At 46.3% G+C, this 18,368-nt stretch overlaps 1 protein-coding gene across 2 annotated transcripts in view; it reads left to right on the plus strand.

The window, feature by feature from the left end:
- The window catches only part of ACBD5 (acyl-CoA binding domain containing 5), a 65,984-nt gene that overhangs the window by 28,356 nt on the left and 19,260 nt on the right, over positions 1-18,368 (plus strand). Inside the window, exons 5-6 of one of the 2 annotated variants that reach the window (XM_082257313.1) lie at positions 4,935-5,049; positions 5,164-5,196. In XM_082257313.1, the coding sequence (XP_082113439.1) occupies positions 4,935-5,049; positions 5,164-5,196 (148 nt within the window). The remainder of the gene's footprint in view (positions 1-4,934; positions 5,050-5,163; positions 5,197-18,368) is intronic. The other variant, XM_082257314.1, reaches the window with a different exon arrangement.

Genomic DNA, 18,368 nt, shown 5'->3' on the forward strand with positions numbered 1-18,368 from the left:
TATACTGATGTGGACTGGGTAATGTGTTAGGAAGGAAAGGATGCCGCATCGTTTGATGGAAATGAAAATGATCTACCTACAGAGGGCTGAATTCAAAGGCACCCCCAAAAATCAAAGTGAAAAAATTATGCAGCAGGCAATTCAATTTTGCTGAAATTCCTTTGAACCAACCCAAAATGGTACTCAAGGGGTATTGCCTCTTAGATCTGGACCATGGTATCACTGAGCACCTGAACAGACTGAGTTTCAACTTGGCGGTGTCGGATAGACTGAAACCTAATGTCCCAGAGGTGTTCTATTTGATTTAGGTCTGGTGAGCGTGGGACCCATTCAATGGTATAAATTCCTTCATTCTCCAGGAACTGGCTGCATACTCTCGCCACATGAGGCTGGGCATTTTTTGTGCACCAGGAGAAACCCAGGACCCACTGCACCAGCGAAGGGGCTGACAATGAGTCCAAGGATTTCATCCTGATACCTATTGGCAGTAAGGGTGCCATTGTCTAGCCTGTAGAGGTCTGTGTCCCTCCATGGATATGCCTCCCCAGACCATCACTGACCCACCACCAAACCGCTCATGCTGAACGATGTTACAGGCCGCATAACATTCCCCACTGCTTCTCTAGACCCTTTTACATCTGTCACATGTGCTCAGGGTGAACCTGCTCTCATCTGTGAATAGCACAGGGCGCCAGTGGTGGACCTGCCAATTCTGGTGTTCAATGGCAAATGCCAGTCGAGCTCCACGGTGCCGGACAAGGGAGCACAGGACCCACTAGAGGACATCGTGCCCTCAGGCCATCCTTATGAAGTCTGTTTCTGATTGCTTGGTCAGAGACATTCACACCAGTTGCCTGCTGGAGGTCATTTTGTGAGGCTCTGGCAGTGCTCATCCTGTTCCTCCTTGCGCAAAGGAGCAGATACCGGTCCTGCTAATGGGTTAAGGACCTTCTACGGCCCTGTCCAGACCTCCTAGAGTAACTGCTTGTCTCCTGGAATCACCCCCATGCTCTTTAGTCTGTGCTAGGAAACACAGAAAACCTGGCAATGGCACATATTGATGTGCCATCCTGGAGGGGTTGGACTGTCTGTGCAACCTCTAGTGTCCAAGTATCGCCTCATGCTACCAGTAGTGACATTGAGCCTAACCAATTGCAAAACTAGTGAAAAACAGTCAGAAAAGATGAGTAGAGAAAATAAATGTCAGTGGTCTCACCTGTAAAACCATTCCTGTTTTAGAGATTGTCTCATTGTTGTCCATCTAGTGCATCTGTTAATTTCATTAACACCAAAGCAGCTGAAAGTGACCCCCTCTGCTACTTAACTGACCAGATTACTGTAATCCCATGAGTTTAATTGACTTGATGCTGTACTCTGAATTAAGTGTTCCTTTAATTTTGTGTGTGTGTGTGTATGTATATATATATATATATATATATATATATATATATATATATTACATACATACATACATACATACATACATACATACATACATATCTTTTTAGCAGAGACCCTAGATAATTAAATGGCGGTTGTAGCAATATTTTATGTCACACTGTATTTGCGCAGTGGTCTTTCAAAAGCAATTTTTGGGTAAAAAGTATACTTCAATGAATTAAAAAAAAAAACAAAGTTAGCCCAATTTTTTGTATAATGTGAAATATGTAACGCTGAGACTCCTGAGAGGATCGCGATCTTCGAAGCAAAAAAATTTATTCTCATTTTATCCAGAATCGTGCACCTCTAGTTTATGGTGAGCCTGAGAGCTTTACTTTAATTTTGGTATTAAGTCCTATCCATCTGCCTTCCCCTGCCAAAGGAGTGTATTGGGTGCCAGTAGAGCTGCTGTTACTGGACAGGGGGATGACGGGTAGATGTTGCTTATCCCTGAAGCCAAGCATTTCAAACCAAATCAAACAAATTTCAGAGTGGCTCATAGACAATAGTTTTATGGTTAATAAAACTAATATCAGTGATCTTGGTGTCTGCTCTGGTACAGGACCTTTTTTTTTTCTTTACCCTTTGACACATGTGGACCCTTTGCTTAAAGAGGTTGTAAACTCGTTTAACTTAACCTGAAAGACAAACACATATTGAGCTAGTATGCATCACATACTAGCTCATTATGAAATACTTACCTTAGAACGAGCCCCCGCCGTGCCGCTCACTCGCCTGTATGACGGGCGACATGTTCAGTCGCCCGTCTTCCGGGATCGCAGCATCCGGCCATCTGATTGGCCGGAGCCGCGGTGACGTCACTCCCGTGCACGCGCGCGGGAGCCGACAGGCACGGGACTCTGAAGGAACGGCACCAGCGGCCGTTCCTTCAGAGCGCATGCGTCAGTGACGTCACTGGCTGCATGTAAGGTAAATATCTCCTAAACGGTACATGTTTAGGAGATATTTACAGTACCTATAGGTAAGCCTTATCATAGGCTTACCTATAGGTAAAAGTTACAGAGGAGGGTTTACTTCCTCTTTAATCAGTCTAGTCACTTTTTTTAAGAAAAAAAATGGATGAAGTTTTTCTATCTGTTTTCCCATCCGCCAGGTAGAGTCTTTAACCACTTGAGTCCTGGAGCCATTTTTTCATGCAAAAACAGTCCGTTTGTCTGTTTTTTATATCTGTTTTTCTTCTGATCCGTGGAAGAAAAATAGGGTTTTGATCTGTTCCAAAAAACGGATGACTGAAGCGGATGTAAATTGATGATCATCCATTTATATCTGTTTTTCCATAGAGATGCATTGATGTCCATTTTTCATCCGTTAATGGATGGGTGCCTTAGGGTTTAAAACTGAAGTCTTTGTACCAATCTGGAAAAGTAATATAAGGGAGATCAGTTTTACACCTTCACATCTAGCTGTCATCTAATACCTGGGGGCAGCTTTGGAGTGCTAGCTTATAGTTTACTATACATGGCTTTTGACTTTGGGAAGATTTAAAGGAGAACATTCTCCTGTCAGATGGAGCTGTACAAATATTGGGTTTGAAACCAGACTGGAGGAACGAATATGTCCATGCCCAAATAGTAATGTTGCGAAGATTGGAATTTAGTAGTTGCTGTGGATGATTATTCAGTGTTAGCCAGTGGCAAGAGAACAGGTATAAGTTGCGGGACCCTCTTCATATTTTTACATTGATGATTTTGAATCAAGTGCTTTGCTGTCCCAGTAATGGTGACATCCAAGGTTATTATCCCTCAGAGTTATGGTGTAGCAGTAGATTTTTAGGAGAACGGAATTCTCAAGAAATACCCATACAGAGGGAGGGAAGGTATGTAACAAATGTACAGTTCATTTGTTTTGTCAACCAAACAATCCAGAGTTTCTTGTTTGTTCAATGTGTGTGTTGCCTTTACTTTTCATGTTGGCCCCTTTTGTAAAACATTAAAAATAAGTGCCTATACCAGTAATGCACTGTCTCCCCCTCCTCTGCACATGCTCAGTTGCCCTCTGTTTAGGCACTGCTGAATTTGTAGAGGTCGATCTTCTGACAGCCTTTAAGCAGAATTAAACCTTCCTATTCTTTACAGCCAAGGAAGCTGCTTTTGTTTGATCTGTCGTGGTGCTGAAAATGTCATCACTTCTGACTCCAGCCATTTGATGATTTGACAGTTTGGTTGAGGAAATGAGCAAACTTAACAGTTGGCAATCGCAGCATTCCAGGAATGTAACTCTTTTTTTTTTTTAAACCGTTACATTGATGGGGTCTAGTTGCGCTTTATGATTTACTTCTACTCAGGGGCTCTGGGCTTCAGTAAAATGGCAGCTTCCAGCAAGAAGAAATCAGAGCAATGTTGGATACAATTTACAGCACACACTAATTTTGGTAGCATAATTATTAATGTGGCATGTATGTTCCCAAGAACATTATTTTTTTAAATCAAGTTATGGGTAGAGTTCCCCCTTAAGGCATTGGATAGAACTGTTTAAAGTGGTTGCAAAGCTAAAAAGTGTGTGTTTGGCTTGCCCCCCCCCCCCCATGCATTTTCTGCATTAAGGTAAAATAACTTTTTGTGCATTTAGCTACCCCAAGCCCCCCCTTCCCCCAAGGCTGGCCATTCATTTTATACAATACTTCTACAATGTTTCCTTTAGATTTACCAAAAACCATGTAACGTGAGGTCAAACTTAACCCTTTTCAGTTTGTATGCAAATCTGGCAGGCCCTTGTACTACATAGTTAAAGGTAAGTCTAAAGGAAAATGAATAGGAAAACTTGTATTATGCATGGTCAGCCTTATACTTCTCTGAGACTGAGACTGATCTAGATTTGGTAGCTCTCTCCCTCCTCACTGGCTCAGATAAAACAGCGGGAGCCATTGGCTCCCACTGCTGTCAATCATTGCCAGTGAGGAGGGAGTGGGGCTCAGGAGGGAGCACACGAGTGCCCCCATAGCAAGTGACTTGCTATGGGGGCACTTGGCAGAGGAGATGAGCCAGGATCGCTGGTAGGGGATGTGAGGAGAGGAGGATCAGGGCTGCTCTGTTTAAAACTATTGCACAGAGCAGGTAAGTATAACAGGTTTGGTATTTAAAAAAAAAAAAAAAAAAAATGGTGAACAAAATATTTCAGGGCAAATTCACACCACCACATCAGGGCCTATTCGATGCAGCCCCAATGCAATGCTTAACTGAAATCCAATGTTGAATAGGCCCAGGTCAAATCAACACGATGTGCTGATATACGCTGGGTGAAAGTGTCAATTCACATCAACACAAGTCTTCCTTTTTTTATTTTCTTCGAAATACTACACATATGATGTGAATCCAGCAGAAGTGTGTTGTAATCTTTGGCATTGTATAATGACCGGGGACATCTTGTACCAGAACACATGGAGCATCTTGTTGACATAGAGGATTACATTCTAGATTGAACAGAAAGTGAATCACGATATCATTTTATTTCACCTCTTGCCTTTTGGACACTAGATTCTTGAGAGCATGCCAATGACGGAGAAAGTGGAAGAATTACTTCAAGTCATAGGTCCGTTTTATGAAATAGTGGAAGACAAAAAACATGGGCGAGGATCTGGTGTAACGTCAGGTTGGCCTCACTCCTGCTTGTACTGTAGAACAAATATAGTTCATCTTTCTTATGTCCCTGTCCTCTTCCCTAAATCAACCTCTGTCTCTCTGCTCTTTCTCTGTTACATGCCAGTACGATTGGATAAAGTTGCTAAGTCTTTAGAAGGTAGGAAGATCAATTTGATCTGTTTCTGTTATTTTTTTGCATCTTTTAAAGTGGTTGTAAACCCTTACATATACCCATTGAAGTGACTGGCCTCTGGTAATACACAGAGATTAAACCAATCCTCCTCTGTAAGTTGTACCTGTTTATCTGCAGTCTTCTCTTCTCTACATCTGTTCAAAATCCAAAATGTTAAAGCTTGTCTGAGCGTTCAGGATATAGGGGGCGGAGAGCTAAAACCACACACTGCAGAACTCAGTGAGGAGAGCTCTAAGAACTGATTGGAGGGAGGGGACACACCCCCTGCACACATGAACAGTGCTAAGGCTGTCAATAAGCTGGTGATCCCTCCCCTGTCACCTTTTCTTCTCTTAGTGTCAGCAAAACTTGTCAGAAGGGATTCATGCTGATAGCAGAGGAACAAAGCAGCAGATAAAAATGACACTTCATGCTTTTAATTTAAACCAGTACATACTATATAGGAAAATTCTTTGTTTTTTATTTCATGTCTGAGGTTTACAACCACTTTAAAGACTGGGGTGCTCATTTAAAGGCAAAAATAACTCAAAACTGATATTTCTGCTTTGATTAGGACCTGGTAGATTGTATCACATGCCCGCTTCTTAGATCTTCCAAATATTCCAGAGACTTCAAATAGTAGTTTTTGTCAACACTTCACACCTTTCTAATGAAGGTGCCACTTTCTTGTAGCTGGATTTCCACTTTATTTAAGTTGCATTACACAACCAACTGGGGGGAGCGTGGCCGTATTACTTGGCTTTGTGATGGTTTCATCAGCTTGGGGGAACTGGGGCTTCTGCTAGAGAGATTATGCTATTTGTGTCTGCAGAAGATATAAAGAATATAGGATGTGATCAACTTACTGATGGTAAAAAATGGTAACCATGCAAAACTGAAATATCACTTGTGGGTTAAGTTCCTAGATCATGATGGGAAATGATGTGCACCCCCAGCAACTAATTACAATTTGGACTATTTAGAGTAGTCTAATGTAAATGTTTGGTTACTGTAGGGTCCTGTAGTTTGCACGGTGCTCTTTATATTATTGCTTTAAATATTTAAAAATTGTGTTGAAAAGGAAAAGATAATAAAGGCCTTTCCTAGGTGAAGAGAGGAATAGATCCCACCTCTGGAATCTTTTTCAATCTCCTAGATGTCAGGTGCTTCACCAATCAAATGCCTGACCTAGCTCTACACACACCAAGGAAAAGCAAATAGCCACGTTGACCTCACTGGATAAAACCACCTGTATTCCACAAATAAAACCAGGGATCATACACGCCTGAAGACTACCTCTAACCGGTATGTTTCACCCTTTATGGGCTCATAAATAAGCCTGTAATGGTGAAATGCGTCAGCAGAGGTGTTCTCGGGCAGGGACCATCCCTATCTTTTGGTTGTTGACCAAATTTGGTTTTATCCAGTGATGTGCAACTGTTTGCCTTTCCTTCAAGTGGTTGTAAACCCTCTGTGTATTAGGGGATACACAGAGATGAAACATGGGTTGGACCTTTTTTTATGTGCTGTCTTCTCCTTTTTAATTTTGTTCAAGTGCTGAATTTGAAAGCTTGTCGGAGTAAAAAAAAAAAAAAAAAAAAGAGGGGGGGCGTAGAGCTGAAGCTACACTGTGCACAGCTTATTCAGGAGCGCTCTAAGAGCTGATTGGTAAGAAAGGACACCCCCCCTCCACACAGGAACAGAGCCGAGGCTGTCAATTAGCTGGTGCTCTCTCCCCTGTTGCTCTTTTTTCCCCTTTTTTAAAGTCAGGAAAACACTTCAGAAATGATTCATGCAGATTAAAATGACACTTAGGGCTCTTTCACACGGGCGATCCGATCAGATCCGCCTGTCAGTTTTTTTAGGCGGATCTGATCGGAACCTCCATGCAGCTCTATGGGGCAGCGGATGTCAGCGGAGACACCTCCGCTGACACCCGCTGCCATCCGTATCCGATCCTGTCCGTGAAATCTGGACGGATGGAAACCCTATTTTTCCATCTGTTCAGTGATCGGATCGGATGAGAGCGGACAGGCGGTCCGCTCTCATCCGATCCCCCATAGAGGGCAGCAGGGGCTGAGACACCTCCCTCTCCGCTCTGCAAGCGGAGACGGAGCTGTCATCCACCCACTCAGCGGGTATCGCGGATCGATCCCCGCTGAGCAACACGGATCCGCCTACGGAGGTGGACCGTGTGAAAGAGGCCTTAGTGCTCTGTTTTGAGACAAGTACATACTTTGTTCATATTTCATGTCTGAGGTTTACAACCACTTTAAAGTGGAACTTAAGTCCGAAAATTAAGCCCTGCTAGATTGCTTCAGGCTGGCCCCTTTTGCTGGTATAGCTATGTAAAACATAAAAAATAAGTGCCTATAGTGTTAAAAATGAGGTAACAATGTCTCACCCTGCTCTGCACATGCTCAGTTACTCTATTTTTTTGGAACTGTGTGGAAAATCAGAGCCACTAGAGGCAGATCTGCTGACAGCCTAAAGATTTACTGCCACTCTGGGCTTCAGCAAAATGGCAGCCCAAGTTCTGTGCCCAAGGTTACCTTTGCCGCCTGTGTGGATTTCCCTTATCACGGTCTTGCCATGCTGTATAGTGACACCTCTGCAGCCTCCTGGTTTCAATACAATTGGGAATGGAAAAATCTTGATTTCTCTTACGTCCTGCGACAGTCGCTGCCTCCTCTAAGTCATCACTGTTGGGTATTGTCTTCCTATCCGCAGGAATAGCTAGGCATATAGACTTAGTCCAAAGACAAAAGGCATTAGCATATACACACCCATGGGGGCTGTCCCATCTGGTCAATACCCCCCCTGCATCACCACTCCCAACTCAGTTTTAATCTGCCTAGCGTCAGGAATAGTCAGACTTCCTATGTGCTGGGGCTTCAGTCTCAGCCTTCCTAATCTTCTTCTTTTTATTTGATTTTCTTTGAAAATGTCAGTTTTTTCTTTTACTTTACTAGCGGTTTATTTTGTCAGCTTCTAGTGTTAGTCTTCTCTTCGGATGAAGATGGATCATGCGGTGCTGGGATTCGGACTGGCCGCAGATTGATTGTGCAGATCGGTATGTTGCCTGAGGGTCCCTGTCCCTGTGTCACCTTAGGTGCATGTTGGGGGTGCAGACGTTTGTGCGGCGACCACAGCGGTGCATTTTCGCGCGGTCCGCCATCTTTACTGTGGGCACACATGTATAGCTCCTCTGGGGCGATCATACATGTCATTTTGGCGCCATCCGCCACCATTTTGTGGGCGGGGGGAACGATCGGTCCGGCCCATTTTGGCGTAGCCTCCAATGCATCCCTATGGGGCAGCCATTTTCCCGGGGTCTGGCATATAGTCCAGCCCTCTCCAGCAGCACTTCCTTTCCATCAGCAGCAAGGACACTGGTAGAAACGCTCTGCAGATTATGACTCTCAATTTCCCTCTGTATATCGCTTCTGGCTCAGTTTCTTTTCTCCTTTTGGGGGCCTTTCATCACTGTAGCAGTAGCGGTGGGCTGCGCACACCGCAGCGCTCTTAAAGGGGACAGTACACCGTTTTTGCACTGTAGTTTGTTCTGATAACTTGAGCCATGGATTCTCAGGAAAGCAAGTTTCCTCCAGCTTTAGTGGGGGGCCCCAGTTCTCCTGTGGCTCCGCTGCGACCCGATCTGGCTGCTGCAGTAGCGACTTTGGTGGCAAATATGGAAATGCTGATGTCTGAACGGGCTGCGAGAAAGAGGCCCAGGTTGTCTCTCTCTTCTGATTCAGATGGGGATATGGCTGCTGCTGCTGCTGCGAGCGTGCCCTTTTCAGGGTTCCGCTCATCCTTGGAACCCCCGGGGTCTGAGGGGGAGGCTGAACTGGAGGGTGTTGATACATCCTCCCCAGGGTCACCTGAAGAACCATGGATGAGTTAATTGTTTCTGTTAAAGAAACCTTGCATTTAGAGGATGAGCCCTGTCCTCCGGGCGTTTGTGTCCTCGTTTGGGGCGCACAGGACCCGCAAGTCCGCGCAGGTTTTTCCCTGCCCAGCGGAATTCCATTACACTGTTAATGAAATGTGGCGCACGTTAAAACGTCCATTCCTGGTACCTAGTCGGTTCAAATTGCTTTATCCTTTTGCGCTGGCTACGGAATCACGATGGTGTGTGCCTCCACAGGTGGATCACACTGTGGCCGTGTTGAACAAGGCTACCTTGGTTCCTACTGAGGATACCCCGGTTTTCCGGGATCCCACGGACCGGCGGTTGGAGTCTCTAGCCAGCCATTGTTATACGGTGGCGGGTTTGCTGCTCAAACCCGTTTTCGCGTCTGTTCTGGTGGCTCAGGCGGTGGCGGATTGGACTAAGATGCTTAGGAGCAATCTCGTGTCTGACGTACCGCCTGCCCGGCTGGAAATGGTGGATCAGATCCACTAAGGAGTCATGTATTTGTGTGATGCAGCCTTAAATGAGGCCCCCTTGGTGGCTCGCCTCTCTAGTGTCGCGGTACTTAACCGGTGACTGATCTGGCTGAAGAGCTGGTCGGCCGACCAGTCCTCAAGGAAAACTGTTGCTGATTTTCCCTATGCTGGCTCTCGCCTTTTTGGCGAGACGTTGGACACCTTGGTGAAAGGCGTCACGGGGGCAAGAGCACTATGCTGCCCCAGAGCCCGAAGAACAAGTCTTTCCCAGGCAAGCGGGGTTCTGCGCCTAGATCCAATCAGGGGTCCTTTCGTGCCTTTCGGAACCAATCCAAGGGCAAGCCCTTCAAGGCTCAGGGCAACCAGAAGAAGCACTGGGCGGGTAAGCAGAAGGCCGGCAATGCCGACTCGGCGGGACAATCCGCCTCTGCCTGAAGGGGCGCCCTCACCCGTTTCAGGGGTGGGGGGGGGGGGGGGCGTTTGCGCGGTTTCCTCCAACCTTGGCTGTTCCGGATATCAGACAGGTGGGTTCAGGAAATCGTTCGATCAGGTTACAAGATCGAATTCCTTTCCCGGCCGGCGGACAGATTCTTTCCCTCCAATCTCCATCTGCTTCCAGGGCTTCTGCAGGACTTGCATCAAGCGGTGCAGGACCTGCTTGCTCAGGGAGTGATTGTCCCGGTGCCTCATTGGGACAGGTTTCGGGGGTTTTATTCAAATCTGTTCACTGTGCCCAGGAAGGAGGGCAAAGTGCGTCCTATTCTGGACCTGAAAGCGCTGAACCGCTTCGTGCGTGTTCGGAAGTTTCGAATGGAGTCTCTTCGTTCGGTTGTGGCCTCCTTGAGTCCAGGAGAATTCCTGGCTTCGATAGATCTGAAGGATGCGTACCTGCACATTTTCGAGGGTCATCAGCGGTACCTTCGGTTTGCTATCGCAAAGGACCACTACCAGTTTGTGGCGTTACCTTTCGGTCTCGCTTCGGCACCAAGGGTGTTTACCAAGGTGTTGGCGCCGGTTCTGGGCCTGCTGCGGGCCCAGGGCATTACGGTCCTGGGGTACCTGGACGATCTGTTTCTGAGATCGCGTGCCAGCCAGGACCTTGTGCGCGATCTGTCCATCACGGTACAGACGCTCCAGGAGTTCGGATGGACCATCAACATTCAGAAATCAACGTTGTCTCCATCGCTTCGCCTTCCCTATCTGGGGATGGTTCTGGACTCTGCTCAGGCAAAGGTGTTCTTGCCGGAGGACAAGCTCCGGACTTTGCGGGACAAACTCAGGTCCCTCAGGGACAATCCGTCCTCGTCACTCAGGTCCTGCATGCGGGGCCTGGGGTTGATGGTGTCGGCCTTCGAGGCGATTCCCTTTGCCCAGTTCCACACGCGGGCTCTCCAGACGGAGATCCTGGCCAGGTGGGACAGACTACCTCAGTCCTTGGATCTGGATGTCTCCTTGAGTCGCCAGACCAGATTGGCTCTTCTATGGTGGATCCAGTCCCAGTCGGTGGCGGAAGGCAAGTCCTTCCGTCCGTTGGTGTGGACAGTGGTTACCACGGACGCCAGCCTGTCGGGCTGGGGTGGAGTCCTGGGCAACCTGTCTGCCCAGGGCACTTGGTCGGAGGAGGAGTCCTCCCTCCCGATAAATGTGCTGGAATTACGAGCGATAAAACTCTCTCTTCCAGTGGTGGGACCGTCTCCGGGGCCTGCCTGTTCGCGTACAGACGGACAATGCTACCGCGGTGGCTTACATCAACCACCAGGGGGGCACCAGGAGTGCTCGAGCGGCCCGGGAGGGGACCGACATCCTGTCTTGGGCCGAGACTCCTGTCCCGGCGATCTCAGCAGTTCACATTCCGGGTGTGGAAAATTGGCAGGCCGACTATCTGAGCCGCCAGACCCTGGACCAGGGGGAATGGTCCCTACACCCGGAGGTCTTTAAGATGCTGTGTGCGAGGTGGGGATCCCCAGACGTGGATCTGTTCGCATCCCGGCTAAATCGAAAGGTGGAAAGGTTCGTGGCAAGAACGCGCGATCCGTGGGCGGACGCCTCGGATGCGTTGGTGGCCCCTTGGCATCAGTATCGTCTGATGTACGCCTTTCCTCCGATTCAGTTACTATCCCGGTTCCTTCGCAGATTGGTCTCGGAACCGCACATGGTGATTCTGGTGGCGCCGGACTGGCCTCGCCGGTCCTGGTACGCCGACGTTCACCTGGCAGTGGCGCCTCCGTGGCGTCTGCCTCTGCAGGAAGATCTCCTGTCTCAAAGTCCGATCTTCCATCCTGCTTTACAGCAGTAAGAGTTCATACGGTCATGAAAATCCTGGAAAAGTCATGGGATTTTGACATGACACTTTCCAGGCCTGGAAAAGTTATGGAAAATGAGTAAACCCCACTAAGTTTTGGAAAAGTCATGGAATTTTGTGCAACTATTTAATTTAGAAACTGCCCCCTGTATTCTGTGGGAGCGGGGGACAGTAAGTGGACTATTTTCTGTTTCGGGTTAGGCGGACTAATCAGCCGCAGCGCACTGCACAGCTGAAGCCTGGTCACTGGCCTCTTCAATATGAATAGACCGTGACAGGCTGGGAACTCTGCGGCGGATTGATCCGCCTAAAACTGAAACCAAGAAATAGTGCACTTACTGTCCCGCTCCCAAGGGCGTACCAGCGGGGGGAGGGGAGGGGGAAAATATGCTGGGTGTGACATGGATTTTCTTCTTATTTAACATGCATACATAGACATTTCATGAAACTTTAGGTCATGAATATTTACGTGAAGTCATGGAAAAGTCATGGAATTTTATTGGTAAAAATGTGTATGAACCCTGTGTAACAGTCGCTGGCTTTAATGGCCTGGCTGTTGAGACCCATGTCTTGAAGGACAAGGGTCTATCCCCTGAGGTTATCCCTACCCTAATCAAGGCTAGGAAATCCTCCTCTGGTAAGATCTATTACCGTACCTGGAAAGCCTATTTCGCCTGGTGTGAGTCCAGGGGGTTCTCCCCTCGTTCTTACTCGGTGTCGAGAATCTTGGCTTTCCTCCAGTCTGGAGTGGATCAGCGCCTGGCGCTGGCCACAATAAAGGGCCAGGTGTCTGCACTGGCTGTCCTTTTCCAACGCCCTGTGGCGTCTCATTCCTTGGTGCGCACCTTCATTCAAGGTGTGCGACATTTGGCTCCTCCCAGGAAAGAGCCTTTACCTCCATGGGACTTGAACTTGGTTCTGTCCGCGTTACAGCGTGCTCCCTTTGAAAACATCAGGGAGATATCGTTGCCTCTGCTGTCGAAAAAGGTTGCTTTTCTGGTGGCGATCACTTCGGCTCGCAGAGTGTCGGAGCTGGCGGCGTTGTCTTGCCGCTCCCCTTACTTGATAGTTCACAAGGATAAGGTGGTTTTTAGACCACCCCCATCCTTCCTTCCCAAGGTGATCTCTGAATTTCACCTTAATGAGGACATTGTCCTGCCTTCGCTTTGTACGAAGCCTAAACATCCAAAGGAGATTGCCTTGCATTCCTTGGATGTTGTCAGGGCGATCAGGGTTTACCTGTCGTCTATGGAATCCTTTCGGAAGACGGATTCCCTCTTTGTCCTTCCTGAGGGATCTCGGAAGGGCATGGCTGCGTCCGCAGCAACTATTGCCAAATGGATCAGACAGACCATTGAGCAGGCTTACGCTTTGAAGGAACGGGTTCCACCCTCCCCTGTTAAGGCGCACTCTACCAGGTCTTTGAGTGCATCCTGGGCCTATTGGCATCGGGCCTCGGTGGCCAAGGTGTGCAAGTCGGCGACTTGGTCGTCGGTGCACACTTTTTCCAAATTCTACAAAGTAGACGTTCTAGCATCAGCTGATGCTTCTTTTGGCCGCAAAGTTCTCAGTGTGGCGGTGCCATGATGGACCCTTGAGTTTTTTTCTGGGTCCCTGGCTGTTGGCATTTGCTTTCCTGGGCTGTTGCTCCTGTTGAGCATTGTTTTTTTTCTGTTGCCCAGTTGGTTTTCTTACGGTGCATGTAAGATTCCTTTCTCTGATGTGGGTACTGCGTTGCCTTTTCTACGGTTGCGTCTCCCACCCCTCATGTCTATACTGCTTTGGGACATCCCAACAGTGATGACTTAGTGGAGGCGGCGACTGTCGGAGGACGTAAGAGAAAACGGAATTTTTGTAAAATCTTACCTGTAAAATTCCTTTCTCTGAGTCCTCCGACAGTCGCCGCCCCCGCCCCTCTTTTGGGGTACTTATTACCTACTGCTATGCTACCAAACTGAGTTGGGAGTGGTGATGCAGGGGGGGTATTGACCAGTTGGGACAGCCCCCATGGGTGTGTATATGCTAATGCCTTTTGTCTTTGGACTAAGTCTATATGCCTAGCTATTCCTGCGGATAGGAAGACAATACCCAACAGTGATGACTTAGAGGAGGCGGCGACTGTCTGAGGACTCAGAGAAAGGAATTTTACAGGTAAGATTTTACAAAAATTCAGTTTAACTGCAGCCTCACCTACTGGTGAATCGTGGTATCTTGTCTCCTTCGGCATCATACAATACCTGTCTATATATGTTTACATTCCCCTAGCAATGTGAGCAACTGAAGGGCTGTGGTTGAATAAAGAGGAGACCACCTTTTGGTTTTGGAAGGATCCAAAGTAGAATGGCAATCTTCAAATGAACTAAAAAATTTGGAAAGGTCTCTTCTACAATTACCAATGTCCCGACTTATGCCCAAGAAGGGCATAAGCTGGAGCAAACTTCCATGGGCTGAATCATGTTCTATTTTTTACATGTTTATATCATCCAATAAAATGATGACTACAACCAGTGTTGCAATCAGTTGAAAAGCACAGAGATAAGAGGGTGAAGGTTTAATGACTTTGCAGACAGGACAGTGGAAAACTGGAGTATTTTGTTTGGTCTGTTCTTACAGTACTTGTTTTGTTTTATCTTTATCAGTTATCTATATTATATGCCCCAGTCAAAACTGCAAAATACGCCTTGAAATGTATACAAGGAGTACACAGTATACAGCTTGTCTGAGCTTTCAGAAAGCAGGGGGCAGAGAGCTGAAGTTTCTCAGTGAGAAGAGCTGTGAGAGATGATTGGAGGAAAGGGACACAACACCCCCCCCCCCCGCCGCCTCCCCCACACCTTTACACAGCACGCAGGAATAGAGCTGAGGCTGTCAATCACAGGCAGTGTGCAGGAGCTCCCTCTCCTGTCACCTTTTTACCTGTTAGTGTTGGAAAAACCTTTCAGAAGTGACTCATACAGATAGCAGAGGAATGAGGCTGCAGACACAAATGACACTTAGTGCTCTGGATATGGATTTAGACTAGTACACACTATAGTGCAGGGGTCTCCAAACTTTCTAAACAAAGGGCCAGTTTACTGTCCTTCAGACGTTAGGGGGGCCAGACTGTGGCCATTGGAAGTAAATAATGCCTCAGGCTTTTGGTAGTCAGTGTAAAAAACAAAAATACATTGCACCCCTGTGGTCATTAGGACCTGGATTAGTAGCCCATCATTGGTGGTAGTGGTTGGAATAGTGCACACTCATTGATTACAGTAGGAGCAACATTGTTGGTGCCAGTGGAAGAAATAGTGTCCCATATCATTGTCAGTGGGAGCAATAGTTCCCCATCATTAGTGGCAGTAAAAGAAATAGTGTCCCATCGTTGGTGTCAGTGGAAGGAATAGTGCCCCATCATAGGTGTCGGAGGAAGAAGTTATGCCCCACTGTTTGTGTCAGTGGAAGGAACAGTGCCTCGTATCTGGTATCTGTGGAAGGAATACTGTTCTAAGTTTAGGATAAAGTCAAGCAAAGGGCTGCATCCGGCCCGGGGTCCACAGTTTGGAGACCAATTCTATAGTAGAGAGATATGTTTTTGTCTACATTACAACCATTTTGTTGCTGCTTTAGGGAATGGCTTCTTCCAGTCAGATTTAAACCAGCTTTGGATTTGTAGTGAGAGACAAATGAAGACTGCCACTGCTGAGTTCTCTTAAAAATGCTGGTTGCCTGGCAGTCCTTCAGATGCAATAGTTTGAATACTTTCGCTCACTGAACCCGAACAGTTATGCAAGGCAAAAACTCAGACTTCCTTTTCTAAATGCGTTTTCTGGGTAGGTGACAGTAGTGAAGCTACAGACAACCAGCAGATGGTACAACTGGCTTTCATTAGCCTTTTCGGGAGAGATCAGCCATGGCAGCCTACATATTACTCTCAGTTCTGGTTTCCTACTAGTGAACTTTCTATTTTAGCACAGCTGCAGCCTGCAGTGTTTGCCAAGTAGCATTAATAGCTCAGTGATTAAACTTGCTGCCTGGAATTGTTCTTTAAACCCCTGCCATTACCATGACCCACCACCAGAAATCAACCCAAAATAAAGTCTCCTCCTGATGTGCTTGGGTTACCGCATATATGTGCATCATTTGTTAGTTGTACTCCTAATAAAGTCCAGAAACTGTAGCATGCATTTTGCCTTTAGAGAGGGCATTTAATCATGTGATCACTGGGATTTGCTGTCCTGATCATCACTCAACAAATTCCTAAACCATTTACCTAGTAAACTAAAGACTATAGCAGATATCTGATATCTAAGCCCTTGGTGCGTTCCTCCAGAGCACCCTAGAACCCCCAGATAGGATTTCAGTCCTTATCATCCACATGTAACAGTGCAATGGTGACCAAAGTTTGACAGTCAATATATACCTGGGTACTACAGGACAGTTGTGGGTAACTGTCTTCACTTCAGTATCGGTTTATTCTGTAACAGTGAGTGGTTTAAAGTTCTCTATACAGTGTATTTCCCTCCTTACTGAGCGCTTCTTAAGACTATACTTACATACAGTGGGGAAAATAGTTCTTTGATCCCCTGCAGATTTTGTAAGTTTGCCCACTTACAAAGAAATAGAGTCCTAATTTTTATCAGACAGAATATCAACCAAAGATCCAGAAAAAAACACATGATACAAATTGTTATAAATTGAGTTGCAGTTCAGTGAGTAAAACAAGTATTAGTTCTTGGTGGAGAAATCCCTGTTGGCAAGCACAGAGGTAAGACGTTTCTTGTAGTTGGTTACCAGGTTTGCACACATCTCAGGAAGGACTTTGGTCCACTCTTTACAGATCTTCTCTAAATCCTTAAAGTGGTTGTAAAGTCAGAAGGTTTTTTTATCTTAATGCATTCTGTGCATTAAGATAAAAAATCTCTGTGTAGCAGCCCCCCTAATACTTCGCTACATAAATACATCCTTATCCAGTGATGTGCACGGGAGAGGGGGCGGGGCCGAACCGCTGCTGCATGTCTTAATGGACACAGAGCTGTGTGGCTCAGCTCGGTTGCCCCCATAGTAAGCTGCTTGCTGTGGTAGCACCAAAGAAGGACCCAAGAAGAGCAGGCAAGTATAAGATGTTTGTTATTTTTTTTTTAAAGAAGAAAAAAAAAAAAGAGAGACTCTACAATCACTTTAAGGTTTCTTGGCTGTCGCTTGGCAACTCAACGTTTCAGCTCTCTCCCATACATTTTCCATAGGATTAAGGTCTGGAGACTGGCTAGTCCAACCCATGACCTTAATTTGCTTCTTGAGCCCCTCCTTGTTGCCTTGGTGGCATGTTTTGGGTCATTGTCATATTGGAAGACCCACCCACGACCCATCTTCAGTATTCTGGCTGAGGGTTCTCCTCCAAGATTTTACAATACATGGCTCCGTCCATTGGCCCCTCAAAAGCAGCAAAGTCGACCTGTACCTTTAGCAGAGAAACAGCCCCAAAACATAATGTTTCCACCTCCGTGCTTGACTGTAGGGATGGTGTTCTATGGGTCATAGCCTGTTTCGACCTCCAAATATGGCGAGTCTAATTTAATGCCAAAGAGCTCAATTTTGGCCTCATCTGACCACAGCACTTTCTTCCAATATTTCTCTGAATCATTTAGGTGTTCATTGGCAAACTTCAGGCCGGTCTGTACATGTGCCTTCTTGAGGAGGGGGACCTTGCAGGCGCTGCAGGATTTTAATCCATGGCGGTATTTTGTGTTACCAGTGGTTTGTTTGGTGACTTTGGGCCCAACTGCCTTGAGATCATTCACAAGCCCCTCCCGTGTAGTTCTGGGCTGATCCTTCACTTTTCTTATGATCATCCTTAACCCATTAGGCAAAATCTTGCATTGAGCTCCAGACCGAGGGCAATTGATGCTTATTTTGTATTTCTTTCATTTGCAAATAATCACTCCAACAGTTGTCTCCTTCTTACCAAGCTTCTTGCTGATGGTCTTGTAGCCCATTCAGCCTTGTGCAGATCTACAATCTTGTCCCTGACGTCCTTTGACAGCTCTTTGGTCTTGCCTATGATGGTGAGGTTTGAATGGAAGAAAGGGATTCTGTGGACAGGTGTCTTGGTTTTTTTTTTTTTTTTTTTTTTTTTTTTTACAAAAAATCAAATTGTTGTTAGGAGCACCTTCTTAAATCGACAGGACTAACCTCTGTACCACATAAGCACATACTGTAGCCAGTCTGTGGGAGCAAGAATTATTGTTGGTAGGGAATCAAATACTTATTTAACTCACTGAACTGCAATTTATAACATTTATCCTGTATGTTTTTTTTTTTTTTTCTTTCCTGGATTTCTGGTTGATATTCTCTCTCTATCATTTAAAATATGATACCCTATATAGATCCTTCAGTTCTTACACAAACTTACAAAATCTGCAGGGGATCAAATAATTATTTTCACTGTATTTTCTGCTGCAATATGATATATTTTTGGGTTTAGATA

This window comes from Pelophylax lessonae (genome assembly GCF_965119305.1).
Source record: "Pelophylax lessonae genome assembly, chromosome: 5".
Lineage (NCBI taxonomy): Eukaryota > Metazoa > Chordata > Amphibia > Anura > Ranidae > Pelophylax > Pelophylax lessonae.